This window comes from Suillus discolor (assembly GCF_016758755.1).
Source record: "Suillus discolor strain FC423 chromosome Unknown F5147scaffold_5, whole genome shotgun sequence".
NCBI classification, from domain to species: Eukaryota; Fungi; Basidiomycota; class Agaricomycetes; order Boletales; family Suillaceae; genus Suillus; species Suillus discolor.
In genome coordinates, this window is record NW_024541252.1 from 625,729 (window position 1) to 653,145 (window position 27,417).

General features: G+C 48.5%; 9 protein-coding genes across 9 annotated transcripts; 3 read left to right on the top strand and 6 right to left on the bottom strand.

Annotated features, from left to right (window-relative positions):
* Positions 1–1,400: 1,400 nt before the first annotated feature.
* F5147DRAFT_811491 (uncharacterized protein) lies at positions 1,401–3,673 on the top strand (the record flags this gene model as incomplete). Its single annotated transcript, XM_041443456.1, has 11 exons — positions 1,401–1,425; positions 1,488–1,526; positions 1,589–1,729; positions 1,804–1,902; positions 1,964–2,136; positions 2,193–2,264; positions 2,316–2,690; positions 2,752–2,898; positions 3,021–3,215; positions 3,265–3,434; positions 3,496–3,673. 11 exons carry the CDS (start codon positions 1,401–1,403, stop codon positions 3,584–3,586), a joined length of 1,527 nt encoding a protein of 508 aa, XP_041298070.1. The 3' UTR covers positions 3,587–3,673.
* Positions 3,674–5,828: 2,155 nt separating this feature from the next.
* Positions 5,829–6,026, bottom strand: F5147DRAFT_559002 (cytosine-purine permease; the record flags this gene model as incomplete). The annotated part of the gene is made up of 1 exon (XM_041430556.1): positions 5,829–6,026. A coding segment is annotated over one exon (198 nt), but the record flags the coding sequence as incomplete, so codon positions are not given.
* Positions 6,027–12,753: 6,727 nt separating this feature from the next.
* Positions 12,754–13,977, bottom strand: F5147DRAFT_567322 (uncharacterized protein; the record flags this gene model as incomplete). The annotated part of the gene is made up of 1 exon (XM_041430844.1): positions 12,754–13,977. One exon carries the CDS (start codon positions 13,975–13,977, stop codon positions 12,754–12,756), a length of 1,224 nt encoding a protein of 407 aa, XP_041298072.1.
* Positions 13,978–15,784: 1,807 nt separating this feature from the next.
* Positions 15,785–16,755, bottom strand: F5147DRAFT_671631 (uncharacterized protein). The gene is made up of 2 exons (XM_041435609.1): positions 16,253–16,755; positions 15,785–16,200 (listed from the first exon to the last, which is right to left on the bottom strand). Exons 1-2 carry the CDS (start codon positions 16,689–16,691, stop codon positions 15,929–15,931), a joined length of 711 nt encoding a protein of 236 aa, XP_041298073.1. The 5' UTR covers positions 16,692–16,755; the 3' UTR covers positions 15,785–15,928.
* A 169-nt stretch (positions 16,756–16,924) lies between these two features.
* On the bottom strand, positions 16,925–17,662 carry F5147DRAFT_627985 (uncharacterized protein; the record flags this gene model as incomplete). Its single annotated transcript, XM_041432729.1, has 2 exons — positions 16,925–17,302; positions 17,363–17,662. The coding sequence occupies 2 exons, from the start codon at positions 17,660–17,662 to the stop codon at positions 16,925–16,927; spliced, it is 678 nt and encodes a 225-aa protein (XP_041298074.1).
* Positions 17,663–20,904: 3,242 nt separating this feature from the next.
* On the top strand, positions 20,905–22,770 carry F5147DRAFT_811524 (uncharacterized protein; the record flags this gene model as incomplete). The annotated part of the gene is made up of 7 exons (XM_041443457.1): positions 20,905–20,993; positions 21,053–21,303; positions 21,353–21,604; positions 21,652–21,996; positions 22,058–22,475; positions 22,528–22,594; positions 22,651–22,770. Exons 1-7 carry the CDS (start codon positions 20,917–20,919, stop codon positions 22,768–22,770), a joined length of 1,530 nt encoding a protein of 509 aa, XP_041298075.1. The 5' UTR covers positions 20,905–20,916.
* Positions 22,771–23,157: 387 nt separating this feature from the next.
* Positions 23,158–23,737, bottom strand: F5147DRAFT_833473 (NdufA6 NADH-ubiquinone oxidoreductase 14.8 kDa subunit; the record flags this gene model as incomplete). Its single annotated transcript, XM_041443866.1, has 3 exons — positions 23,568–23,737; positions 23,262–23,508; positions 23,158–23,204 (listed from the first exon to the last, which is right to left on the bottom strand). Exons 1-3 carry the CDS (start codon positions 23,670–23,672, stop codon positions 23,158–23,160), a joined length of 399 nt encoding a protein of 132 aa, XP_041298076.1. The 5' UTR covers positions 23,673–23,737.
* A 53-nt stretch (positions 23,738–23,790) lies between these two features.
* Positions 23,791–24,935, top strand: F5147DRAFT_671649 (casein kinase substrate phosphoprotein PP28-domain-containing protein). The gene is made up of 7 exons (XM_041435610.1): positions 23,791–23,862; positions 23,919–23,958; positions 24,019–24,072; positions 24,130–24,420; positions 24,470–24,512; positions 24,566–24,674; positions 24,728–24,935. The coding sequence occupies exons 1-7, from the start codon at positions 23,847–23,849 to the stop codon at positions 24,781–24,783; spliced, it is 609 nt and encodes a 202-aa protein (XP_041298077.1). The 5' UTR covers positions 23,791–23,846; the 3' UTR covers positions 24,784–24,935.
* Positions 24,936–26,448: 1,513 nt separating this feature from the next.
* Positions 26,449–27,299, bottom strand: F5147DRAFT_768566 (uncharacterized protein; the record flags this gene model as incomplete). Its single annotated transcript, XM_041440988.1, has 3 exons — positions 26,449–26,799; positions 26,855–27,169; positions 27,231–27,299. The coding sequence occupies 3 exons, from the start codon at positions 27,297–27,299 to the stop codon at positions 26,449–26,451; spliced, it is 735 nt and encodes a 244-aa protein (XP_041298078.1).
* Between the last annotated feature and the right edge of the window lie 118 nt (positions 27,300–27,417).

Here is a 27,417-nt window from a genome sequence, read left to right on the forward strand (position 1 = left end):
AGGCCATTCCAACTCGTCATCAAGTTGCGGTTCACTAGTGTTGGCGTGTATCTGGGAGCGTGAGTAATTGTACAGCGCTCGACAATCAGGGTTTCGGCTCTTTGATAGATGATGACTGAGGCCTGTGACAGTGAGATTGTCCTGTCCACAAGCTGGGCAGCTTGCGGACATTGTGTTAGAGACAAGGGGGGTAGAGGTGAGGGAGTGAGACAAGGGGGGCAAAGGGTAGAGGTGAGGAAGAGACGCCCCCGACCAATGATAGAGAGTGAGAGAGTAGAGAGACGCCCCCGACCAACGATACAGACAGAGGGAATAGAGAAACGCCCCTGACCAACGCTACAGATGGTTAGACGATAGAGGGTGAGGGTGTAGAGGGTGAGGGAGTAGACGACAGCGCCCCCGACCAACGATAGAGAGAGAGAGGCAGTATCTGCTATGAGGGTGGAGGATGAGAGGGTTGAGGTTAGCCTGAGTAATGTTTAGACCCTCAAATTGAATGTACCAAATTGACTGCCTCCGAGCCCCTTGAAATGCAGGTCAACGTTATATTCGGCACCCAATTGAGGTGAACGGGAGCGGGAATTGAGACAGAACATGTGGCATGCGCATAGGCGTGACATAATGTGAACGCAAGTTCTTTCAGGTGGAGGGAGTAGTAGTAGACGGGAGCGGGAGGGAGTATAGGCGTGACATAGTGTGAACGCAAGTTCTTTCAGGTGGAGGGAGTAGTAGTAGACGGGAGCGGGAGGGAGTATAGGCGTGACATAGTGTGAACGCAAGTTCTTTCAGGTTGAGGGAGTAGTAGTAGATGGGAGTGGGAAGAGCATAGGCGTGACATAGTGTGAACGCAAGTTCTTTCAGGTTGAGGGAGTACTAGTAGACGCTATTAGAGATGGAGGTTAGTCTGAGTATTGACTGAAAATTGAACCCTTGACGGCGAATTGAACTCACCGGTAACTGCCTCCGGCATCCCTTGAAATGCAATAATGAACAAAAATTTTGAGGCGCCGAGAGGTCGAGAGCCAGGACCCGCATCCGAACAGCATATGCGGACGACAGGAATCAGGAAGTAGACCAGTGCCCAATGAGCAGTATTAGCCGAAGTGAAGGGTGGACAGAGTAAAGGATGCTTTGTGCCAAAGATAAGGTGAAGGGTGAGGGAGTGGTGGATCAACGTGGCCGATATACGCGCAAATATCCTAGTGAGTCTGAGGTAAAATGAACTCACCTAACGACTCGGAACTGCCACCGATGCACTGCAATGCACACAACGTCACCGTTAAAAATGACAACGAAAAATCTAACAGCGTTGTCAAATTTTTATTTCACCCCCCCTCCCACTCTTTTCGTATCCTGAACATTCATTCAGTTAGCTTCCTGTCCTTGCAATCCAGTATAGCATGTACGCACCTCTTAATTCTCGTGGTGAGTTAAGCATATTATTTTGAAGATTGGCGAGACGGCAGCTTCTCACTGGGCTTGAATAGAGCCCCGAAATGCAAAGAAAAAAGCTATGGAAAAAGCCAGTAAGCAAGCGACTTCGGTCAGGCTTGAAATCAGAGAATTCAATGCTCACCTGCTACTTCAGTTTGGATGCCTGAAAAGTCGGCAAGAAAAGTTCTTCAACAGACTCAAGCACCTCCCAACCCACCGGCGAGTAGGCCACCCACCAAACCACCCACCAAAGCGAAACGACCAGCGCCAAGTGCGGTTGCTCAGATTGACCAGGGTTTGCCTTCAAAACTGAGTACATCACGTATTTAATCTTGAAATCATAGCGATAAGTACTAACTTTGATGGTAGAGCGTCAGCGTACCTTTGTGAACGAGGAATCGGATGATGGGTATGGTTCTAGTGGCCATGGTAGCGACTCAGAGGACTTGCGACCTGAAAAAAATCGAGGTGAGTTATAGATAACAAGGGGTTTGAATCTTACTCACTATGATGATGTGCACCATCCCAGCTGCCCGTCCTAAGAAACTCTGTCGCACTTATGCGATGCGCGATGTGACTGCGATGTTCGACTCCGACGAAGATCTTGAGGACAAGCCACCAAATGGCATTGATACTGATGCCGACTGCGAGGAGAGTGAGGGCGAAGAACCAGAGGCCACTGCCTTGATGCTCTCAGACGAGGTTAGTAGTTGCACTGGTTTACCTAAGCTGATCCTGCTGATTCTGAGTTTCGGAAGATGCCTTCGCTTGTTCAATCACGTGGCAACTCCTTGAAGCAATCCGCCAGAGAGCGAAAGCAAGCCGAGGAGGTGAGTCCATACTATTATATACTCTACGCTGATACTACAGACTACCTTCAGACTCCAATGTGGTGCGATGTCAACAACGCTGTCTCAGAGTCAGTTGAAGAATCCACTACTCGTGGTGACTCCTTGGAACCTCCCTCCAGCGACATTGAAGTTGTCCAGAAGGTCACCTCTGCAGCTTCTCTCGTTCGAACGGAGAAAGGAAACGTCAAACTACTCGATCAGAACCTGGAGACTCGGCGAGTAGTCCGGGATGCCATTATTGACGCTAAAGGTCACATCATCTTCGTCAATGCTTACCCTGAGCTCGTCGACAAAAACCAGGTATCACTCCAGTCTTTGCTAACGGTGGCCGAGAATCGCGGCATAAAAGCCATCAAAAAACGCCTTCAAACAGATGCTCAGTATGCTGCTCTCCTTGGTAGCTTGGTAAGTCATTCGCATGTCTCGTTTTACGGATTTTTTTTAACTATCATTGCTATTACTTGAGGTTGAGCCCCGGATCCCATTATTGCGGCGTGATCTGAAAGTCGCTGCATGTGCGAACATCGATAGCTACTTCCGTCTCAGCAACAACATAGTCAAGGCAAAAAAACTCATGGAGCAGCACGCATATGTATATGCCTTGAGGTTTGATGTGAGTTTACTCTGTCCCTTCCCTCCTTCGCCAACACCCAGGAGCGGGTTCTTTATCGTATTCCCATATCGTTTCTCCTTCCTCGACCATTCTATTCTCTTACTAACTTCCCTCTTCAACAGTCCAACGACGATGCTTTGCCCATAGGGAAAAAGCCCTACCAGGGTGAACTACTGATTTTTCTGTTACACGACAGAGTCTTCAATGGTGCGAAGTCCATCGGCGTCAGATTTTCAGCGCGTTTTGTCGAAATTGCGAGAAACAAGGCCAAACGCCCTGAAGTCCCCATTCCATTGCTGGCGCTGGCGGCAACAGCAGTAATGTCCTTTCCACTAAGCCTTCATGCTGTGCTCATTTGTTTTCAAGATCTACGTGGCCCTTTTCTGGAAGACGCTTGGTTCACCGGGAAAGTTTAACTTTACCGGGAATCAATTCAGTGAAACTTATGTTTTCCATGTCAACTTTCTCGAGGGTTTGAAGAAGGACGCACCTGGAAAGTTTCACTGTATGATGGCTGACATTTTCGAAGCTGTACAGTAAGTTTCGCTGGTGTGGATGGTGCCATTCTGACATGCTGGATACTGACGCTACTTGCAGGGCTTTGAAACAGAAGGGCAATGATCATCTCGCCAGTGAGCATCGAAATGCTCTGTCGCTACTCGACTTGGATGGCATGGCCGATGATTAGGTTCTGTAGTCACGGTGCTGATCCATTCCTGTATATTGTGCATTCATTAGTGATTGTACCGAAATTCCTCATACCCTCGTCGTCAGCTGTTTCGCAATTACTTTAATACACATGTTTTAATCCAATATTAGTCTTTTGTTCTTGTAACATTGCCTGGGACGCGTGATCTGTGAACCAACATTTGTAATAACGGCTTCTGCAATTCACCACTATTATGTCTAATATCAGCTAAATCTTGATAATTATCCAACACTGAGGAGGGGGTTAAAAAGTCCTTCTAAACTATATAATCTTCCTAATTCTCCTAAGGCTGCTAATTAGACCTAATTCTTGGATTTTATCAAAGATTATCGAAATTTTTGCCAGGAGGTTTTTCCTGATGGAGTTTCTGAAGGAAAATATTGAGTTGTTGAAAGACAAGACAGGGCATTACATTCACATGTTGTTCCGGGTTGGCGTTCGTGGTATTCATCGGCGCGCGAACCACACTGAGCAGAAAGTTCATGTAAGACCGAGACACTTGTTTTAATGAAGTGAGTATCATGATGAGCAGGGAGAAAACCAAAACCGTGCAAACATGCAGCTTGAATCTGTTCATCTAACATTGGCCTCGAAGGCTAGCTCATGGATCTCTCTTGATGAGTGATGGAACCAATGAGATGCCACTTCATTTCTGATCGTGACTCTTGACAGACATGTTATTTTCTGCTATGTAGTCAAAGCCCCAAGGTCGTACAGGCGCACGCGTTATGACAAATTTGAAAGTGAAAAAAGTGGGTGACAAAGATAAAGAGGAGTACATAAGCCTGGAGATGATTGCATTAATTTGCCAACAGACCTTGCGTGGCAGTCTGCTGGCATTGCAGATGGTAACTGTTCGAAAAGGTACAGCTCAAGAGAAAATTGAACATCCACTTGACGCGAGGCTATTAAGGGGATTCTAGTGGATTAATGGCCGTCCTAAAATGCATACCCATAACCATGGGGAACATTGTTCAGCGTATAAAAGCAAGGTGTCTTCCTACTAACCCTTCAGATATATTTGATCCCATATTGTATCCTCACTCACAATGCGTTTCTCCTCTGCAATTTTCCTCGCCAGTGTTGCTGCTTTAGCATCATCAATCTCTGCCACGCCCACGCCCATTGACAGTGGGACCGAGACATGTCACGTCTGGTGCATACATGATAGTCAATGCGACACCTGCCACCCTCACCACATATGCGTGAGTTTCAGTGGTTTGTGTCCTGGATTTAACAACATGATTAACCGAATGGCAGATCTTTCCTTGGTGTGTAGTGAGTCGTGTTTCTGCTTTCACATCGGTGCAGTATGGTTCATGGTACTGACACGTGAGTTACTAGAAGAAGCTATGACCATCATCCAGGGAGGCGTGATCGCGTGGAATACTGAGAGAAGTAAAAGGGTACGGTCTGACGGGTCCGAGGGTACGGGAGTGTGTACTTGCGGAAGCATTGACACCAGTAGCTGTAGTTTAACAGTATACCAGATGAAATTGGACTGCGAGCTGAGCATGAAAGTCCACGCCGGTATGGTGAGCGGGAACAGGTTGAGGTTGTAGAATTTATTGTTCCTGTCCCAGATGTGCATGGCGAGTGCAGCCGATCCAGCTATACTAGTACGATGACCCTTGAAAGAGAAAATATAACTTTCCGGATGCTAAGGCAAGCACACCACGCTGAGAGCTATGTCTCTCACAGCTTCGCTAGACCTCGATGGAAGTCCATGTCAGAAACACCACGTATGCACCGGAAAGGAACAGGGTCAATTTCGTGTGGTGGACCAGAGCGGCTGTCAACTCGAAAGATGAGAAGCTCGACGTCAAGATTCTAGCCGCAAGCAATCCTGAAGAGTCTCGCAACTTATTAGTTGTGCCATCCATGAAACAATAAGCGCTCACCATATAATAGGTATCAGTAAGCCATCAGCCGTGTCATCTGGTACCGCCGGTAAGCATCCGGAGGTACCGATTTGCAATTGCTTCGTGAGCATAAGATCTCAACATGAAGAAGTGAGATGTAGGCATAGTAAGAAAGTACACGTTCCGTAATATATCGCACATCTAACTCACAACTATCTCGACCGAGCGTTGCTTAAGATTGGGTATTCTGGTATTTCAGCTCCAGCTTTCGAAGGGGGGTGGATGCAAAGTAGGGCTGCAAGAGGGAATGCAACCTCGAAACCGATATCGCCTGAGGTAATGCCAATGGGGCGCTGGTACCACACTTGGTTCGTGCAGGGTATAATTAGGGCGAAAGACAGTATTCCAGGTATGATAGCAGCAGCCCCCCAGGGAAGACGCCCTAAAACATTCCATATGGCGTGATTATAAGTGCTGAAGTCACATTTGCGGAAATGGTGGTGTTCGACAAGGAGGATGGCATCATACGCACTTGCCCAGTAACTGATTCGCGAAAGTAAATTGGTCAATGCCGCATAGAATATGTGGGCGCCCACAATTGATAAAGGCAATGCGCTGTCAGCGTCGAGGGGAAATTTTCGAGATCAGTTGACAGTCGCTGACAAGAAATACAGTACAAATGGGAAGACAGGCATTACCGTGCCAACGATCGAGAAGACATATCTTGGGACTCTCGACATAGCCGGGAATCGGGATCATCACTTGGAAATTGAAACAAATAGAATAAAGCGTGCACACGATATTGCCGGTGACGCTCAGGCTGAGAAGTAATAGCGGTTCTCAAAGTCAAACCTTGAAAAAAATCATGGTGAATTTGGATGCTGCCGATACGGCAGGTTTTGAACTCCGACCTGCCCTGCCAGCGTGCTCAACATCGTTGCTGCTGGTGTCGACGCTGCTAAAGCTCTAATCTGATTCTTAATCACTGTCAGTAGGAATATCCTGGATCATGTCACGATCCAATCAAAGAGGTCGAACCAATACATCTGCTGGTACGGACACCTCAAAGAAGTGTACTATCCATTGGGAGGGGGTCCGTAGTGCTCGTACTGAACGCCTACTTGCCTGGTGCAAGGAAAATGAAGACGCATGCATCAAGCTTTTCTCTGATTCTGTAAAGGATGCCAAGGAGCAAGGTCGGAAGAAGAAGCAGAGTGGTACTTCGAGAGATGTTGTGTATTCACAGGTCGCACAAGCTGTATTTTTGAACGACGAGGATCTGGAGGTTCAACGACTCTTCAAGGAGGACCCCAAGGCATTCATAAAACCAGTTTCAACCCGTTTCGGCACGTAAGTATCTAGTTCCTGCGTCATCCATCTTCCCACTGGAATCACTGATCAGATGTCTCAGACTGAGGAAAAAATACAACGAATTTAACAAGGACCTCAAGCAGTTGGGAGCAGGAAAGACATATGCGGAGCTGCAAGAAGATCCAAAGATCAAGTCTTTGATCGGTAAGTTTCAGCTGCTGTTGATCTGCGCCTGTCTGAACCATGTCTCCGTCAGATACAAAGCTCGAAAAATTTCCCTGGTGGCCTGAGCTTCATGGCTGGTGGCGGACAAATCCAGCCTTCAATCATGCCTTCTCTACTGCGGATGCAGGGCAAGATTTTGCATCTGCTGCATTGGAACATTTCAATATTTCCAAGCACCCACAACCACCGGCTACAGTTGACGACGATGCTCGCACGGATGATGATGGAGACATAGTCGAGGTCGATACTCGCAGTGTGGACGATGGTGCCGTTGTCGATGTGGCAGATGAAATGATAGTCGACCAGCCCCCCTGCATAGAATCACAATCATCAGCATCATCATCGCTTGTACCTTTGGACCGTGGTCCTAGCAACACACCTGACTCATTCTCACTGCCTCCATTGCCACACTGGTTCCAACGATCTCAGCTCCCTCCCATCTCAACTTCTGATGCACTTGGAGTGGTATCATTGAACTCTCCTGAGCGCTCGCCAGTACCCAATCGCAGTGCCCCCGATAATCCATTGTCTGTTTTTTCCGATTTTAGGGAATCTTCACCTAGCTATCAGTCTATGCCTATTGACTCAGAAGACTCGGATATTGGTGCCAGCCGAGCACTGCGGTCTCTCCGTGTCAGCTCGCTTAAGGGAAGTCGTGAAAGTTCACCTTCTCTTGCTACAAAACGGTCTTGTCCACCTACTTGAAGTGCATCACCTCAGTTTAGTCGTCCCCCCTCTTCATCACGCAAACGCCCTGGCGGCAGTGCTCTTGACCAGACCTCTGCCGCTGCAGAAAAAATGTCCCAAACGGCAGACTCTCTAATGAAGCACCTTGAGAGCAAACGTGAGGGTCGTGTCGAGCATGAAAGCTACAAACATATGAAACTTCAGGGCGACATTTGGGCTCGTGATCTCAAGGCCCGCAGTGCTCGTGATGAGCGGGAGCATGTGATGCGTCTTGCGGAACAAGACCATCTCCACCAGCAGGAGAGGATGACTCAACAAATCGAGTTTGCAAGACTCGAGCTTGAGCTATCTCGTGCACGTCGAGAAGAGGAGGAGGCTCGGATTCGTCGTATTGCTATGGAGCGTGGTTCTGATCAAAACTGAAGTAGGTCTGTACTGTGTCATCATGCGACTCGTTTTTAGGACTCAGAAATGCATGCCATTTTGTACTTGATCTCAAGCGTGACTACACACAGCAAACACTACAGGTTTGGGATAAGCGCTTTGAGCTCAAGTGCAAATTTCCCTCATTGGGTACTAAAGAGGACGAAGAACTTCTACTTGACAAAGGTTAGGTGCTAAGGAGGACAAAGAACTTCTACTTGACAAACACATCTTTAATGTGTTGCGATTCGCTCCAATGAGGAAAGCAACCGCGCCTTTAACACGTTGCGAAAATCCTGCCCTGCAGTTCCAATGTAAGTCTGATCACCTACTGCTACAAACGGGTGATGATCGCAATCCTTCAACTTCATGACCGGGCCATTCATTTTGATCCGCTTGATCATGAGGATCAAATTGAGCGAGAGCGGGCGAAAACTTACGTCGAAAGTAAGACGTGTCATGAATGGCGTGGAGGCTTTCTTTCTGTAGATGGGACTCCATCCCCCTTACACGAGAAGCCAGGTTGGCATGGGGAGGGTTTCTTCGACAAGAACTCAGACTATTCTCTAACAGCGCAGGTAAGTGTCGGTTCGATGTGCAGCGTGGTGACTTACCATCAAAAAGGTTGTTATATTCCCTCATAATCTTCGTATCGTGGACTATGTCATTGGCGTACCTGGAAGTCTCCACGACTCAAACGTATTTGTGCGGACAAGAGTTTCCCGGGATCCCGAGTTGTTTTTCGGTGCAGGAGAGTGGCTGTGGGTGGATTCGGCATACGCTGCGCGAACCTGGTGTGTGCCGCCATATAAACGGCCAGTGGGAGGGAGTTTGACGCTGGACCAAAAGACGTTCAACTATAACCTATCAACAGTGAGTATGAATGGCAATATACATTCATAGTACTTACCCAATGTCTAGGTCCGTGTTCGTTCAGAGCATTTTTTCAGCTCTATCAAGGGCCAGTTCCAATCACTGCGGGAGCTTCGCATCCCAATCCAAAGTCAGAAGGACCTCGACTATGCAAACATGTGGATCCGTTCGTGCTTTGTTCTGCACAATCTAATTGTCGAAATTGAAGAAAAAACACACCATGAAGACACGAACGTCTGTTTCTATCAGCAAACTCGGAGGTTGAGGCGGGCTGATGGTGACGCAGGAGAGGATGATCAGCAAGGGGGTGGTGCAGTAGGTGATCAGACTTACATTGGAACTGCAGGGCAGGATTTTCGCAACGTGTTAAAGGCGCGGTTGCTTTCCTCATTGGAGCGAATCGCAACACATTAAAGATGTGTTTGTCAAGTAGAAGTTCTTTGTCCTCCTTAGCACCTAACCTTTGTCAAGTAGAAGTTCTTCGTCCTCTTTAGTACCCAATGAGGGAAATTTGCACTTGAGCTCAAAGCGCTTATCCCAAACCTGTAGTGTTTGCTGTGTGTAGTCACGCTTGAGATCAAGTACAAAATGGCATGCATTTCTGAGTCCTAAAAACGAGTCGCATGATGACACAGTACAGACCTACTTCAGTTTTGATCAGAACCACGCTCCATAGCAATACGACGAATCCGAGCCTCCTCCTCTTCTCGACGTGCACGAGATAGCTCAAGCTCGAGTCTTGCAAACTCGATTTGTTGAGTCATCCTCTCCTGCTGGTGGAGATGGTCTTGTTCCGCAAGACGCATCACATGCTCCCGCTCATCACGAGCACTGCGGGCCTTGAGATCACGAGCCCAAATGTCGCCCTGAAGTTTCATATGTTTGTAGCTTTCATGCTCGACACGACCCTCACGTTTGCTCTCAAGGTGCTTCATTAGAGAGTCTGCCGTTTGGGACATTTTTTCTGCAGCGGCAGAGGTCTGGTCAAGAGCACTGCCGCCAGGGCGTTTGCGTGATGAAGAGGGGGGACGACTAAACTGAGGTGATGCACTTCAAGTAGGTGGACAAGACCGTTTTGTAGCAAGAGAAGGTGAACTTTCACGACTTCCCTTAAGCGAGCTGACACGGAGAGACCGCAGTGCTCGGCTGGCACCAATATCCGAGTCTTCTGAGTCAATAGGCATAGACTGATAGCTAGGTGAAGATTCCCTAAAATCGGAAAAAACAGACAATGGATTATCGGGGGCACTGCGATTGGGTACTGGCGAGCGCTCAGGAGAGTTCAATGATACCACTCCAAGTGCATCAGAAGTTGAGATGGGAGGGAGCTGAGATCGTTGGAACCAGTGTGGCAATGGAGGCAGTGAGAATGAGTCAGGTGTGTTGCTAGGACCACGGTCCAAAGGTACAAGCGATGATGATGCTGATGATTGTGATTCTATGCAGGGGGGCTGGTCGACTATCATTTCATCTGCCACATCGACAACGGCACCATCGTCCACACTGCGAGTATCGACCTCGACTATGTCTCCATCATCATCCGTGCGAGCATCGTCGTCAACTGTAGCCGGTGGTTGTGGGTGCTTGGAAATATTGAAATGTTCCAATGCAGCAGATGCAAAATCTTGCCCTGCATCCGCAGTAGAGAAGGCATGATTGAAGGCTGGATTTGTCCGCCACCAGCCATGAAGCTCAGGCCACCAGGGAAATTTTTCGAGCTTTGTATCTGACGGAGACATGGTTCAGACAGGCGCAGATCAACAGCAGCTGAAACTTACCGATCAAAGACTTGATCTTTGGATCTTCTTGCAGCTCCGCATATGTCTTTCCTGCTCCCAACTGCTTGAGGTCCTTGTTAAATTCGTTGTATTTTTTCCTCAGTCTGAGACATCTGATCAGTGATTCCAGTGGGAAGATGGATGACGCAGGAACTAGATACTTACGTGCCGAAACGGGTTGAAACTGGTTTTATGAATGCCTTGGGGTCCTCCTTGAAGAGTCGTTGAACCTCCAGATCCTCGTCGTTCAAAAATACAGCTTGTGCGACCTGTGAATACACAACATCTCTCGAAGTACCACTCTGCTTCTTCTTCCGACCTTGCTCCTTGGCATCCTTTACAGAATCAGAGAAAAGCTTGATGCATGCGTCTTCATTTTCCTTGCACCAGGCAAGTAGGCGTTCAGTACGAGCACTACGGACCCCCTCCCAATGGATAGTACACTTCTTTGAGGTGTCCGTACCAGCAGATGTATTGGTTCGACCTCTTTGATTGGATCGTGACATGATCCAGGATATTCCTACTGACAGTGATTAAGAATCAGATTAGAGCTTTAGCAGCGTCGACACCAGCAGCAACGATGTTGAGCACGCTGGCAGGGCAGGTCGGAGTTCAAAACCTGCCGTATCGGCAGCATCCAAATTCACCATGATTTTTTTCAAGGTTTGACTTTGAGAACCGCTATTCTACTTTCTAGGTTTCGATCTATGGACTCGGTATCCTCTTTCTAATGAAAACTACGAATGTAATGGGACTTCGTTGGATGCATTTGTTAGTTTGCTTGTTTGTTTGTTTTGGGCGAAAGCCCCGCAGGGGCTTTCCGGCCCAAAACATGGGTCCGTGCCTAAGGCGCCAGGTGAGTAGGGCGTGACATGGGTGGACCCAGGTGGCACCCGTACCCAATCCACGGGTAGATGGAACTTCAGAGGCCTACCCGCACCCGTATGGGTAAGAGTATCACGGGTGTGGGTGGATCCATGGGTGGACCTGCAGGTGGTATGGGTCACCCGCGGGTGAACTAGTATATGTTATGTAGAACTGTACTGTAGTACATATGAGAACATATGTATGAAATATATGTAAAAAATCAATCAGAGTCAACATCAATTGTGTCACAGCATGAGGGATCTTCTTTTCCCTTCCCTTCTCCCTTCTCCTTTCCCATTTTCTTTCGCATGATTTCTGTAGCAATGCTGAGATCGGGCATAAGGGGTGTATTGAACCAAGATCCAATGGCAACCTGTGCCTTGAAAGAGCTTTACCCTTTCGACATAGAGAGGATCCGCTACTGAGTTGAATGGGCATTTATTGACCGCGCAACGGCGTGTATTTGTTGCTGGCGAGTTAGGTGCCAAAGATGCGCTCGAAGCTGAGTTGAAACTGCTCCTCGACATGGAGGATTGAGGTTTAATTAACTGATGACGAGAGACTCAGAGAGAGGGACCAAGCCACCAGGGCAGCACACATCGAATTTAAACATCTCAAATAGATGTCGGTTGGCGTCATGTTGACAGGCTCTGACCCGGATAAGGACTAAAAATTAAAATCCGTCTGAAAATAGTTTATGGTCATACAGCACTGCTTAGTACCTGTTCAGAACCTTCATACCACGGTTATAGTACCTCAGCGAGCTTGATTTTGACATCGGATAAGTGCAAGTAGGGAGGGTACAATATTCATCTGAAACTAATTTGTCACTTGGCACCGGTTCATACCTCTCATTGGGGTACTAGACCACCCGTGGGTACCCGTGGATACCCAACTTTAGCAAGCCCTCCGACCCGTACCCGTGCGGGTGAGCCACCCGTACCACCCACCACCCATATCACCTGACCCACGTTCCATCCGTGGGTGGCACCCGGGTGGGTACCCGGGTAACCCTCACCCATGTCACACCCTACAGGTGAGCTGTGTTCCCATGTATTAGGAGAACTACAACACACTCAGCGAAGCTTGGGGCCCTTTCAACTAGGAGAAGTGCTTCTTTTCACCGGACTGGGGGGATTGTGTATCGCGTGAAAGGTTCCAGTACTGGTGAGGCCTGAATGTAAGGTGCGAGAATTACGGCATGCTCTCTGAGATATAGTGTGAACGCTTCGCTAGACCACCTTCCCATCGTTTTCACGACTTCGAAAGGCACTCCGCGCAGAAGGTATTCTAGCGTTCCCCCAATCCTAAGTCCGTGTCCTTTTAGTTCTGGTAGGTTTGCTGCCGCTGTTGCTGATGCTATCCTTTTCAATAGTTCTTTCTTCGATAAAGGACGCAGTCCTTTGGCGTGTTTCCACGCGAACAGGTGCGCATCACCGTTTGCTGGATTGATTCTCAAGTGATTTTCCAATGCCGCGCTCGGGTCCGACGGCCCTTCCTGCATTGCCCAATATGCTTCCTCTCCTTCGTTTGGAGAACACTTAGTGCTTGGTAGGTGGAATTTTGTAACTGGCAGACCGTTGCGGTCTGCTGCTTTGGATACGCCGGATCTCGTTATGTGTTTCTTCGGATCAAATTCTTTGATTGCGTTTACCGTGAACTCCCCTAACCTTGCTATTGCATAGAAGGTCGTCGTCAAGCACACGAAAATGGCCGCATCTAGCGGTGAATTGAGGTCTAGGTGGTCGCGAATGATGGATAAGTAAGCGGGCGTGAATGGTAGCCGTTTGGGACGCTTGGACGACTCAGGTGCTGCAGCCGCAGCTCCATCTAGCACCGCTTTCAACTCATTGGGTGGGATCAACCAATTCCTTCCATGAAGTAAGTGCCAGGCTTTTAGACCCGCCGCGTAGTTAGCTAACGATGATCCGGAGTAGGATCCTGCACAACTGCAGAGAAAATCGAGAAGGAGACTGCGTGCAACCGGACATCTGTGCTCTTCCGCGATGCTGTTTGTGTCGCAGAACACATGGAACACCAGCAAACCCGCCCCATATGTTTCTTTTGTCGATTGCGCCCAGGACGACCCGATGACGTCAAGGATTCGTTCTAACTGCGCCTCCGAAATTTCGTGTTTAGGAGACTGTGAGGTTACCGCTATCTCTTGTCTCGTACTATCTCCCGCTGGTAACCACAGTCTTAATCGGTCTCGCGCAAGACAATGGGGGCGCAGGGTGGAAGGTTTGGGTGTCAAATTAAGTCTATAGTTCTGGGGAATGGGGGAGGGGGAAGTATCTGTTACATTTGGTAGCGGTGCTCCGAATCGTGAGTTCTTATGTTTCATCGTCGTTGAGCGCACTGCTGATGAAACTTTCTTCTTCGGAACGGCTTTCTCTTGCTCGCTCAGCTGCTTGCTGTCTAAGCAGCTCGCGGTTGATAACTTTAGCTGCTGGAGCGGAGTAATGGCCATCGCGCAGGAGGCGGAGTTCTGCGGCAGACAGTGGTTCTGTAGCGTCAATGAGGAAGGTACTAAGCTCTGTTGGAAGGCTGATTGGGGGAAGAAGAAGGCTTGCTGGTCCGTATATTCCTCTGGATGGTTCATCTGCTGGGTGGAAGCGCTTGGGACGTATGTAGTGACGACGTCGCAAGGGTAGGGTAGAGTGTGAATAAACTCGTTGATTCTACGAAAGACTTCGTTGACTTCTCGGTTTCTGTGTCTCTGTTTCCACCATCCTTCAATGACACCTGTGTTGTCTCCATGGACGACGACGTGCCTGCCAATGCCAGGCAGAGAGGTGAGAGTGTATACAAGGAGTTCGAAAGCCACTGCCTCCGCCCATCCGATGTCTCGTTGACCATTGTGTGTTTTCCACCCTGGGATTAACCTCCAGGCCCTCCAGTAGTTGCCTATTACAATGCCTATTCCAATTCCTGAGCTTGCATCTGAGAATGCGAGAGGATTTTCGAGTTTGATAGATGGGTAAATTGCTCGTTTTACGCCACCGGACTGAAGTAGTCTAGCCCACCATTCTAGATCCTTCGCTACCCTGCTTCCTGCTCAATGCGGAAGGAAAGGCTTAGCGCCGCAGTGGGAAAGCATCTCCTCGAGGCTTGTTAGGTATGCTCTGCCTCGTGGTACTGCTTGGCACGCATGTAGTAACTTGCCATATAGCTCTCGTACGTCCTGTAAAACGTGCGCTGGTCTCTTTCTCCATTCGTCGATTGCTGCCAGATATTTGTTGACTTTTGCGGGACTCAGTGAGACTATCCTTCGTCCGATATCCCAAAGGAATCCTATATAGATTGTTGTCGACGAGAACGGTTGGTCTTTCAACAATTCCCATATAATGCCTAGGATACTTGACAATTCATCGATATCTTGCAAGCAAAATGCAAAAAGCTCGTCGTGTTTCGATCTCGGTGAGTGAAATGAAAGGTCTTGCAGAGGCTTTGAACAGTCCTCACTCAATTCCTCCAGTTTTCCTGTCTCCCAACACGTGTCGCCGAACCACAGCCTTGCGCCAGATTGTCTCATCCCTTCTTTCGCGAAGACTTGATTCCACTTCTTCCTCTTATCGTTGTACGGCTGTAAGTACTCTCTTCTGATTCTGAAAAAGATATGATCATCTACCCATTTGTCTAATGGGCCGATGCCGTTGCTCCTAAATATTTCGGCGCCCGCATCTGCTACGTACCCGTATACTCCTGCCGAAGGGGTGGCTCCGAACGCAGTGCATGTGTCGATGCAGAAGTGGGAGTCTGATACTCTTACTATTCCTGCTGGCCATTGCGAGGGGCGCAGTGGGATTGTCCGGTAAGCTTCTGCCACGTCTCGTGTGGCTGCCTCTGAACCTGGGGGAAGGTTTGCGATTATTAGATATATATTCGAAAATTTGCCCCATGTCGTCGGAAAGTTGCTGGCATTAATGTAGGAGTTTAGCGAGGGATTAGGATGCGAAACGTTTGGGGATGCTGGAAAGGAAAAGTTTTGTACTATCCTGAATTTGCCTGGCTTGCCCGGCTTAGGGATTATGGACAGCGGCGACGATTGAAACGGTCCTATGAGACTTTCCAATGATTCAGCTCGAAAGGGTCCAATATACCTTCCTTTGTCCAATTCTTTTTGGATGATACTTTCAAACTCGTTCTGGTACTCGGTAATCGAACTTTTATTTGGCGGAACCTGCATAAATCTGACAGGAGGAAAATCTATCTCAAAACCTAACCGGAGGCCGTTTGGTATCTTGGCGAAACGCCCAAGAAGTCCTGCTCTTCGAAGTTCCTGTTCCCATGCGTCAGCCTTGTATGGCGTCAGCGGCATCTGCTTTCTGCGCTCTAGGGCATCTTTGGGCTCCGTGCGTAGCGGCTCCGCAGCCTGAACAGGCGTGGCGCGCATCGTGTTTTGGCGTTGTGCATCCTTCCTCCCTCTGCCAAGCAGTACAGAGTTGTTTCCCGTCTTTAGCCCAAAGGCCTTTGCGGATGCGCTCTGCGCAGGTCTCGAACTTCTTGTCCCATGTTTGCTTGGCCGTACACTCAATGGTGCGGTGCGGGTGTCTTCCCAGACAGACTGCACAGCAAGGTAACGAGCCTGCATTGACAATGGGACGGACTGTTCGTACCTTCTTGTTGCTGGATGAGTAGTCCTCTGCAGGAGTATACGGACGCTTCTGCGAAGCTGCAAGGTACTGCGGTTGAGCTGTTATGAAAGCTGCTGCTGCTTGCTGCAGTGCCAAGTAGGGGGGACGGTGTAGTTCCAGTTTTGATTCGATTGAATGGGCGCATGGTGGCCGTGAGGAACAAGGCATATGATAGCCAAGGTAAAGGAGGCATATGATAGCCAGGGGTGTAAAGGAGGCACGCGATGGCCGGGGTGAAAGCACGTGATGGCCAGGGGGTAAAGGCACGCGATGGCCAGGGGGTAGAGGCACGCGATGGCCAGGGGGTAAAGGCACATGATGGCCAAGGTGTACGAGAAACGGCACGCGATGGCCAGGGAGAGTACAGTTTCATACAAGCCCATTTTTGTCGGCACGTGATTGGCCGACAAGAAAGACACATTGCACGATGACAACGAGTTGTAATTGTTAGTATACGAGAAAGTTTTTTTTTTTAAGAGACTTTTCGTTAGGAATGGCTGCGGATTCGCGATGACATTTACTGACCTGAATAGCGATAGCCGTCTCCTTTTCTCTCTTCTCGTTGAACAGCTCTTCTCTTGCTTCGAAAATTAAATCTTGATTGAGGTCTTCAAGACTCCATCCTTGCGCCGTTCCGATAGTCTGATGCCAACGTCATCGTTGCTGGGATTGATACAGTAGTAGCGCTCGTTGTTTGAGCTGATCTGGTGAATGGCGCCAACGATGTGTCTGTAGAGCAGACCAAAATTGTATATGCATGTCCGTCCGATCATCAGGCCAGTCGTACAATTTCATCATTGTGATCATTCGAGGGGCAGCTTCATTGAATTCTTCCCAAGACAGGTTCTCATCTTTCACAACCGGAGCTGCTTTCGGGTCCTTTACTGCCGCTGCTGGGATCCAAGAGTGTAGACCGTCTGCTGCTGGTAGCATTACCATAGCTTCCGGTTCCGCAATTAAGTTGGACAGTTTCGCATCTTCGAGACCACGGTTGGTGAAATAATGGAGCTCGCAGTAGTCTCCGGATTTCATCTTCCTTATAGCGTATTGCGCTGGGAGAATAGTGGGGTCGGAAGGTACTTTTCCGCGCACTATGGGTGCGTACTTAGTTTTGTTCTTCTTCCGTTCCTCTAGACGTGCAGTTTCCTCTTCCTCCTTGCGTTGTTGCTGACGTTCTTCCTCTTCGTCCTCTTCTCTTTGCCTGGCCTCTATCATGCGCCGTTGTCTAAGTGCCCAACGGTCTTTCTCAGCGTTGTTAGCTAAGGTCCATAATGCTGCTAGGGTCCGAGCTGCATTTTCATTCGAGAGGCCTTCTTCTACTAATTGACGCCGCGAAGCTTCGTGTTCTTGTGATGCGAAGTCTGGCCTTACTGCCAAGTTAGGATCTTCCATTAGTTAGTACGGTACTTCGTGGGTCTTGTATGCAAAAGATGAAGCTAGAGTAGTGAGCTTCTGACGAAAAGTGGCTCAGCTGCGAGGTGGGCAGAACCAAGAGGTGGGCAGAACCAAGAGGTGCTGCGCCACCTCGCTTATTCCGCGCTTAGACTAAATTCTAGGCCTGCCTCGTGCCTCGGCCGGCCTAGCCCGCCAACAGAGTATGTGATTAGTAATACGGTACATGGACCAGTTAGTCAGCAGTGAGTAACAAAACCACCCTCTGCTGGTGGGTCATGGTCACCTGACGCAGCTGGCCAGTCGTCGTTTTCGCGGTTGCAGTCGTGTGACGGGTCCTGTACTCCCACTAGGTATGATATAGGCTCAGTAGTATCAGTCCTAAACAGATCGAGAAGGTCGGCGCGGTTGGGGCAGCGATAGCCCCCTGAATCCTGATGACAACTTTCGCAGGTTTGAAACCGCTGCCATTGATCCCCTGCCACCTAGCGTTCCTCTTGCTAAGCTAACAGATCCTTACTCTGGCAGACGCGTGACTGCAGCGGGTGCTACGAACGTGGTCTGCCTCGCGACGCTCTGCTGGAAGTTCTGGCTTGGGCTTTGCTTATCCAAGACCAGTCGCTAAGTTGAAACTACAAGCAAGACTAGGCACGATCGAAATTAAAACATCCACATTGCTCGAACAGTATGAACATTTGTCCAAAAATAGCTGCACTGATTGGCTCCGAGCTAGGTGTTGCACCATCAACCATGACATGGTGATACCAAAGCGAAAACAGAAACATGACACACTATCCCGATGTGCTCGGGCTACCGGCGGCTCAATTTTCAATCGACTTCGAGGCGCCAGGCGTGCACTGGGTGAGTCATGTGGTTGAGTCCTGGTTGTACAGCGACCTGCCCATACTACTCACGATATTATAGGCGCAATACAAGTGAGGGCAGCAATCGGGATTTAATTTGCAAGGTTCGTACAGGTTCGAACATGCACTGATAGGCATAGATGCTGTCAAAGCAACAGCAACGGCGAGGAGGGAGAAACGCATGTTCTGTACAAGGTGATATGTTTCTGAGGGGTTCTCGAATGATATCGTCGAGTATGGGGGGGGGGGGGGGGCACTGTAGGACAACGACCAGCTTTTATATCCTGCATATACGATTCTGCATCGTTTTGGCAGAATTGTTATTGCTGTCAGATGGCATAAATTTCGGCAGAACCTGCAGGAGCGTGTTCAATCGATTACAACCATCGAATCATAACCTGCCTGCAGGCATCGACAATTCTCTTCTTTGTAACCACAGAACGCTCGCTCGAATCACCGGTCTCTCACCCCAATCTCTGACTTATGGCTTCATCATTTGAACCCAGAAGTGTGCTATAGGTGAGGATAAGGCTATGCATTTTCAATGTGAGCTCGGGACCAGCCTGTAGTGCTACATGGTTACCGTCGACTATTAATCACAGAAACTTTCGTTCGCGCGCTGCATATAGTGCCATGCCCCACTTGGCGATGCAGACGGTCATAAACCTCCTGCCACACACCATCTCAGAGACTCGGAAAAGCCTGGCATGGCCACTTGGAAGGATGGATTCTTCCATAGTGCATGAACACATCTTCTGAATGTATTAGAAGCTGACGAGCGATGCCTTCCTGTAAGCAAAGGTACGAGAGCCTTGAGTTGAAATAATTTCAGATGTTTGGTACCTTTCGAGACAAAATCAAGGCGCGCGAAAGTTTCGAGTACTTGCTGCATTGTTGAAAGCGTGTTTGTAAAGTACGTTGGAAGGTTGTAGAAAGCATTAAAAGCAAATATGGACACGGCCAATACAGAATTGATGTTCAAACTCATGATTTGAGTTGGCCGTAACATATAGATGCAGCAAAACGGCTATAGGTGGCGACGAACATGAGCATCAACTTCTCAACTTTGTCGCTGCGCTGGCAGGGTCACTGCAGGTTCAAATGATGAAGCGATGAGTGAGAGATTGAGATGTGAACCGGTGATTCGAGCGAGCGGTCTGTGATGACAAAGAAGAGAATTGTCGATGCTTGCAGGCAGGTTATGATACAATGGTCGTAATCAATCGAATACGTTGCAGGTTCTGCCGAAATTTGTGCTATCTGACAGCAATAACAATTCTGCCAAAACGATCAGAATCGTGCCCATTAATTTATGCGTGATATAATAGCTGGCCGTTGTCCTATAGTATTCCTCCATCCCCCAGCGATATCCCCCTCAGAATATGCCATATCACATCGTACAAAAAATGCGCTTCTCCCTCCTGGCTGTTGTTGTTGCTTTGACAGCATCTATGGTTGTCAGTGCATGTTCGACCCTGTATCAACCTTGCACAACAGAATACGATTGCTGCCCTGGCTTTTGGTGTAGCAGTGGTTTCCTGAGTGTGAGCAGGTTGCTGTACAACCAGGACTCAATCACATAACTCACCTGCGTGCCGTAGGAGAGCAGCAGTGAGTTATGTATTATGTTTCTACTTTCGCTTTGGCATCATGGTTAACGGTGCAATATAGGCCTAGTTCAGAGCCAATCAGTACAGTTGTTTTTAAACAAATATTGTGATAGGGTGGTCTGGCGCAGGTCCCCGGGAACGCCAAGGGTCCTGGTGCAGTGGCACAAGTCCTGGATCGTAGTCGGTAGTCCTGCGCATGTAGTAGTCGGCCCTCGATAGATAGAGCCGCAGCTTCCCCCCAGTGAGGTTTGGCCTTGAATTTCACTTGCAGTCTGTGCCCACTCCAATCTTCATACTACTCGAGCAATCATGTTGATATTTAAACTTATCTGAAAATGATCCACCGTGCCTAGTCTTGCTCGTCATCCGCTAAGCTTGAGTTTGAGAGGCTGTCGAAACAAGCGAGCATTGCTGCAGATAGTTAACGGCAGTACAAAGATGGAACGCACTGCCCAGGTTGAATCTGTTCTAACGTTGGACTCCAAGGGTAGCTCATGGATCTCTCTCTTGACGGAGCCAACGAGACGCCGATCGTGATTCGTAACAGGCATGTTGTTTTCTGGTATGCAGCAAAAGCCCCAAGGTCATGAAATTAAGTCGTGACCCTTGGTGAGAAAAAAAAAGCCGTGAATGATTAAAAACAACATCACTGACTGCCGCAGAAGACGCGGACAATCGCGTATCACGTGATTGACTTTCACTTGTCACATGACTCTAGTTTCTGAAAGTCGACATGGACACGCTAAGCTTTCTCTATCTTCTACTTCTTCGTAAGCTCTAGATGCTGCCTGTAACTGTGGAGGAGAGCAAGGCCCAGCGTCTTCAGAGACAGCAGGCACGATTTAGGGATCGTGGAGGGTCAGCACGCAGTACCTACTACCTACATGTATTAAACTCATCCCAATCGCCCTCTGCAGTGCATTTGTTCCCTCGGAAAAGAATGTCCTCAAAGATATCCTGTTGGCCCGCACCGTTTCTGGAGAGTCCCCTTCAAAAGTGGCCACGAAGTCACCCTATCGCCACCGAAGCCGTAGCACCTCTCCATCAAAGGCCAAACGCAACAAGACGGCCAGTAAAGCCCGAGGGAGTCCTATCAATGACAAGGTTTCACGCTCAAAAGCCAACACGGAGGCACCAGCGGGTTTGGTCAGTAGAAACGCTGCGGCAGGTGCGTATCGCTACTTCACGCGCAACGTCATCGATCGATCATCGTGCAGGTCCCTCTACTGAGTCCGGAGGCAAAATCTCAAAGGTGAAGACAAGGAAGAAAGCAGGTCCTACTACTCGCAAGGTTAAAGACAAGGTCAAAGCTACTGACGGTCAGCTTCTCTTCCATTCTGTTCAGATTATTTCCCATACTACTTGCCAGGCAACGATGTCCCAGAAGCAGAAACAACCAAAGTCAAACCTGCACCCAACCGCCGAGGACGGCCGCCGAAAACCAAATCTCAAGCTAATGATCATGGCACGTTCATCATCATCATCTTTTTGCATATGTAGACGATCATTCACCCAGATATCTACGCTGATCCTGAATCATCAAACCACAAGATGCGGATGTCAAAGGAAAAGCCACCCGGCATACCTAAAGTCAAAACCAAGACAGAGGCGCCTCGATCAGACGACGAAGGCACCCTGGTAGAAGCTCCTCGACCAAAGACACACTCTAAACGCAAGCCTGTCATTGTCACAATCGAACCTGACGATGAGGATGCGCCAGTGCCTGACAACAAACCTGCAGCCGCTGAGCCTTGGGCGGTTCCGAAGTCTGCTCACAAACGGCCTTCTGCCAAAGATGCTCCACTTAATCGGGCACAAGCCAAACAACGCACAGGAATTCGCAAGGAGCACTTGGATGAAGGTGACATCTTTATACATGTATGAAACGCTGCAAACATCATCTTAACACCTTCATTTAACAGCAGAGCCGACATATGCTTCTCGGGTACCGAAATCTTCAACGCGGACGGAGGTCGATGAGGAGTCTCCAAATTTGGTGAAAACCAAAATTTATGGATCTCTGACCGTTGATATCCCCATGAAGAGATCAACCACTAACCCCAAGCGCAGTGCACCTGATGACGATGTTAGCGGAGATGTGAAACAGCCTCTCAAGAAGCCTAAAGTGTCCAAATCCCAAAGCACTAAATCTTTGCTTTTATCTAACTCCGTTGCGGTATCGAAACCTGATCCCGAAGACACTGCTGTCAAGAAACCTCATTCGGTTATGAAACAAGACACGAAGAAGAAGAAGGCGCACCCACAGGAATCGGATGACGAAGATCACATGCCTAAGAAACCTGTTTCAAAGAAGGCAAGATTTGAAGAACCGAAGCCAGGGTACGTCCTATTGCAAAAACTGGCTGAGCGCTCCCATAATCTGCAACTTCAGCGTGCATATTTCCTCCGAGAAACACAAAGAGAACGCCCTTCCATTGAGAAAGCCGAGGTCGGGGAAGGTCGGTTTTATTTATATAACTAGTGTCCTAATCTTTTCTCACAAGCCGATTTATAGCCCAATTCCAAGTCAAAATCCAGAGGTCCACCGAAGGATGTCCTAGACCGCATCAAGGCAAGCGCTACGTTGCATCGAATCGACGATAGCGAGCCGGACCCGCTTGACTGCCTGTCATGACCATGTTGAATATTGTTCGCTCGCGAAGAAATTTGCGCCATGTATCAATCATATACGTACACTTACTAACACACTAGCCAACCGATAGTATCTTCAGCAATGTTGTCAATAATATTTGCTTTGTCACATCTATCACCGTTGATACCCCGGACAATCACTGCTCGGTATACCGTCTTGCAAAATGTGTAGGCGCCGGGATGCAGGTCACACTTTAAAACCGGGAGGTGGTCTGAAACAGTTGGATGTTTTCTGATGGGTCTGAAAATTTCAGGCAGCAAAATGGCTACAACTGGCAGGTGCATTATCCACCCATCGTTGACGTGTAAATCTACGCAATCGATGCTTCGAAAGGAGAAGGTGGTACCGAAGATCATTCTCATCTGTGTTCTATACAGTGCCAGATGCAGCGGGAAGAACAGCGTCCTCGTCACGACCTATTGTGGTATATCGTATGAGTGAGATCGAATGAAAGGAAACAGTGTGAAATTCACCCTCATAGAACTTCTGCAGGAATGTTCGGTGCGGCCGTTGGTTATTTTGGAGTATAATCCCATATATATGGTCCGGTTGCTTCCAACAGTTCAACGTCTCCTGCAATTCCTGCTGGCCCTTGAGCAGTAACACCTCGATGGCGCGCTGGTCTGTTACATGGCGGTTCTGCTCAAACTTCTGGCGAATTGATTGGCGCAGGTAGGTTGGAGTGACGTTCAATGCATAGATTGTACAAATCTCAGGAGCCTTGAAGATCGTTCGGTTAATGTCGGGTAGGAAGCTAGCTCAGTCGGTGACGAACGTACAGCACGGACCCATGCCCTGTATAGGTCAATAACTCGAAGGCGCGCTTCTGCGCGGCTACTTGAGATGCGCGTCATCTGCGCGAGTCGGGAGGGTATTGTGGTCATGGTCGGCCTGAAGTGGTAACTGGCAGCGTCGTTGTTGCAAAGCGGAGTGGAGTGGAGCTGCTGACATAAGCTTTTCCTAAGTTCATTTGGCGAGTATTGTTATCTATCTTATCCGCCTGAAAGCGATTCTTCTGATCTCTTGACTCCTCACAACATCACACACAAGAGAATAAGATGGTCAGAGGCTCAGGTAACAGTCAATTCTGACTGGATTAGAGATTAGTTTCTTGAATCCTTATCAAACAGGCAAATTTAAGACAAAGCGTGGCGGAGGGAGGAATTTCAGGTGCAATTCGCCCACCGTTGTCATCCCATCGTCAACGCTGAATAGCGTTGTTTAACTTAGCAAACACCTCGAAATAGACGAGAACGGAACTGCTGTATCGCTTGATAAACGATGGTGAGTTTTTCATGGGAGATAATTATGGAATTCGGTTCAATAGTTTGTCCTGATCAGGGCTCCTCGTGATAAAGAGGGTGAGACTGACTCAGACGAAGAGAACGAAGAAGAGGAAGAGGAGGAGGAGGAGGAAGAAGAGGAAGAAGAAGAAGGGGCCGGCGGCAGTGTCGCACAGCCTGAGCTAAGTCGTGCCGAGCGAAAGGCGCTCAAGAAGAAACAAGCGGACCAGAAACAACAAGCGGAGGGAGAGAGTGACACAGATGCAGATCTAATAAATCCCAACCATGTCGAGAAGAAGATGAATATATCTGATCTTGGCGCACCTCGAGAGCTAACTCGTAGAGAAAGGTAAGTATCCATGTCTCGGAAATAATGTCACTGACTGTCTATTTCTCAGGGAGGCGAAGGAGAAACAAGAAGCCAAGGATCGCTACTGGAAGGTCAGTTTGAGCAACATATCATGTCTTCATTCAGCTCACTCCTTCGACTGTAGCTACATGTTGCTGGAAAGACCGACGAAGCAAAGTCAGATCTCGCTCGCCTTAGAAAGATCAAAGAGGAACGGGAGGCTGCTCAAGCCAAGAGGAAGGCTGAAGCCGAAGGTTCGCTGCGATGTCTATCCAAGTCATTCACAATGATACTCACTATCCCGCAGCAAAGGCCGCAGAGATAGAAGCCAAGCGCAAGGCAGCCGAGAAGAAGCGTACTTGATTTGCTCACGCTCCAATCGTGATAAGACACTGATAATTAGTCTTGTGTGGCATTCTGTAACTCTGTAATCATCCTGTGAATGCGCTAAGTAACCAGAGGGAATTTGCACAGTGCACGCTGTGGAAGTTATCTGGGCGACACTCATCCAGCCACTAATGCCAAAGAAGCGCGGAAAATGTGGAGCACGCAGAATAGTGAAGTGACCAAAGGGACTGGGGGCAGGCATTGAGTGCATTTTAGGGCGCCCTGACGCTTTGGGCTTTCCTCCATGGCTGGTAAGTGAGTCGGTCTTAAGATCTGACAAGTTAGCTGTAGAGCTCGACGATATTGATGTTCTGGGCAATCGTTGGCCAAAGAAACTCGCACCAGTACTAGATACGCACCTTGAGCCCAAACCGGTTGGATGATCCATCAATACGGGCTACTAAATACCTGCCCTCCTTGTGTTTGGAGTACAGACGCGTGTATTTATATTTAGGGTATATTGTGGTCGTAGGACTTGGATAAGGTACATCAGTGGTGGGCAGCGCTCTGTTACAAGATTATGGTCAACGTTGGAGCTCCGCATGGGATCCCAGAACTTATTATGCATTTGTTGAGCGCTAGCCTGAGAATATCCGTACACTGTATCAAAACCAGGCAAGCGCGTGGTGGTTAGTGCCCTTCTCGATGAAACGCCATGACCAACTCGAAGCCTTAATGTAGCGTGGGAGACATGGGCCTTATTACGGCGAGCCACGCCCTTAACATAAATGCGAAAGATCGCGCAGCAGCTGAACTCAGCTAGATCTCGAGCAGGCCCCCAGAATGGCGGCCGGCTTGACATTGGGTAAAGGGTGCCTGGGTGGAACCCGCGCCGTGATGGAGTGTGCGTTGGTACTACGGGTTACGGGTTGGCTTAGGTGTAGCACCCGGGCGGCTGCGGGCCTGGCCATGGGGCCCTTCATACCTTACTAGTATACTTCCCAATATTTCCTCCTGGTGTAAGTGGTGGTACCCAGTGATAGGGGTTCTTTGAACCCGATCACCTTTTGAGTCCTTCTCCACCTTTGTCCGATCTAACAAATGGTATGACACAGACCCAACGAAACTAGGAATATGGCAACCCCTACACAACCTCCTCCTAGCATCCACTACATCAGTAAAACCTCATAATCATTTTCCGTTATTTTTCACTCGGAACTCTCATTTTTCCTGCTTTGATCGGATTTGAGGAGCCGTTCACACAACATGAAGACACAACAGAAAAAATTGAAAAAAAAGGCCACTCGCCCTCTTAATTCTACTTTGACACTCTTGAAAAGTCACTTATCAGGCATTGACAGTGGTGATAATAGAGCAAAGGGCATCACATTGTCCAATGGTAAAGTACGAAAAAGTGGTGTAAATAGAGCAAACGATGCATGCAAATGGCGACAAAGCGGTAAAAACAGTAGGAAAGGGTGAAATGAGAAATGCATGTAAACGAAGAAAAGGGGAATTAAAGGCGAGTAATGAAGACAGATGGCGGAACAGGCAAAATGTGATAGTACGAGGAGATGGATACAGCACAGAGTTACGAGTCAACATTAAAAAATGCGCAGCAGGCAGTGTGAAACTGCAACTTGAATCTATATGGAATGATGTTAGTTCATTGACAAAAAAATAAAATAAAGCAATGGTTCATTACCACAACATGCAGTGCTGGTCAATGTTCTCCTCCTCATCCTCATCATTGAGACTAATGTACTTCCGAAGGGCAGCGTTGCCTGATTTCTTGAGCAGTTTCCAGGCCATCGATGTTGTCTCCCTCAGAAAGCTTTCTCCCTTTTTCTTGACGCCAATCACGTAGGAGGTTGTCACTGACCCCCAGTTATTGATAGAGAATGCATGCTCGGTAGTACTGTGATTGCCGGTGGCCTTATTGAAGGTCCTCGGCGTCCGGAGCTTGCGCTTCCTTTGTGCAGGACGCATATCGAGAGCATCTGAATCAATGTCGATGGCACCGTCACTGAGGCACTTGATGGCGCACTCAAGCTGTCAACAAAAGTACAGCTATCAGTCATATTTCTCATATGTCTACAGTACTTACTGAAGCTGCACAAATGCTGAGAACGCTAGCCACGCCAATGGAAGCCAATACATCTGTTTTGAGTGCAGTGACTTCAGCATGCCCAATGATGCTATGAAGGTGAGCAGTAGTGAAGAGTTGTAACATGAATGGGGACCGGAACACTTGCATTGTGTCGATGTTGTCCATGTCCTCAAAAAGAAAAGCGAAATCTTCCATAAGCGCTTGGCCAAGCTCTTTCGTGTCAGTGTCCTTGTTCCGGGCATAGAAATCGATCATTATAGCAAGTCCTGTTGAACCGAAATTGCTGCGCCACTCTGCTAGACACTGCGTGGCCTGATTCAAATTGTGATCAGTCAGTTAGTAATAGTGACACAAGAAAAAACATGGCACCTACGACACCAAAGACAGAACCTTGAGTGTTTACCTTGTACTGGAGATCCGAATCATCATACACAACATCCATGATGCATTGGAGCGCGTCGACGAGAGAAGTATCTGATATCTACCAGAGGTCATTTTGACTGCCGGCCCACAAATAAACAGTTGGGAGGAAGTGCTTAGGCCATTGTTGATCCTGGCAT

Coding starts and splice junctions, on each gene's coding strand:
- F5147DRAFT_671631 (XM_041435609.1), bottom strand. CDS start 16,691: ATGTGTCTTTCTTGTCGGCCAATCACGTGCCGACAAAAATGGGCTTGT. Junction 16,201..16,252: donor ACTCATCCAGCAACAAGAAG/GTACGAACAGTC, acceptor CTTGCTGTGCAG/TCTGTCTGGGAAGACACCCG.
- F5147DRAFT_671649 (XM_041435610.1), top strand. Junction 23,959..24,018: donor GGCGGAGGGAGGAATTTCAG/GTGCAATTCGCC, acceptor TGTTTAACTTAG/CAAACACCTCGAAATAGACG. Junction 24,073..24,129: donor GTATCGCTTGATAAACGATG/GTGAGTTTTTCA, acceptor TGTCCTGATCAG/GGCTCCTCGTGATAAAGAGG.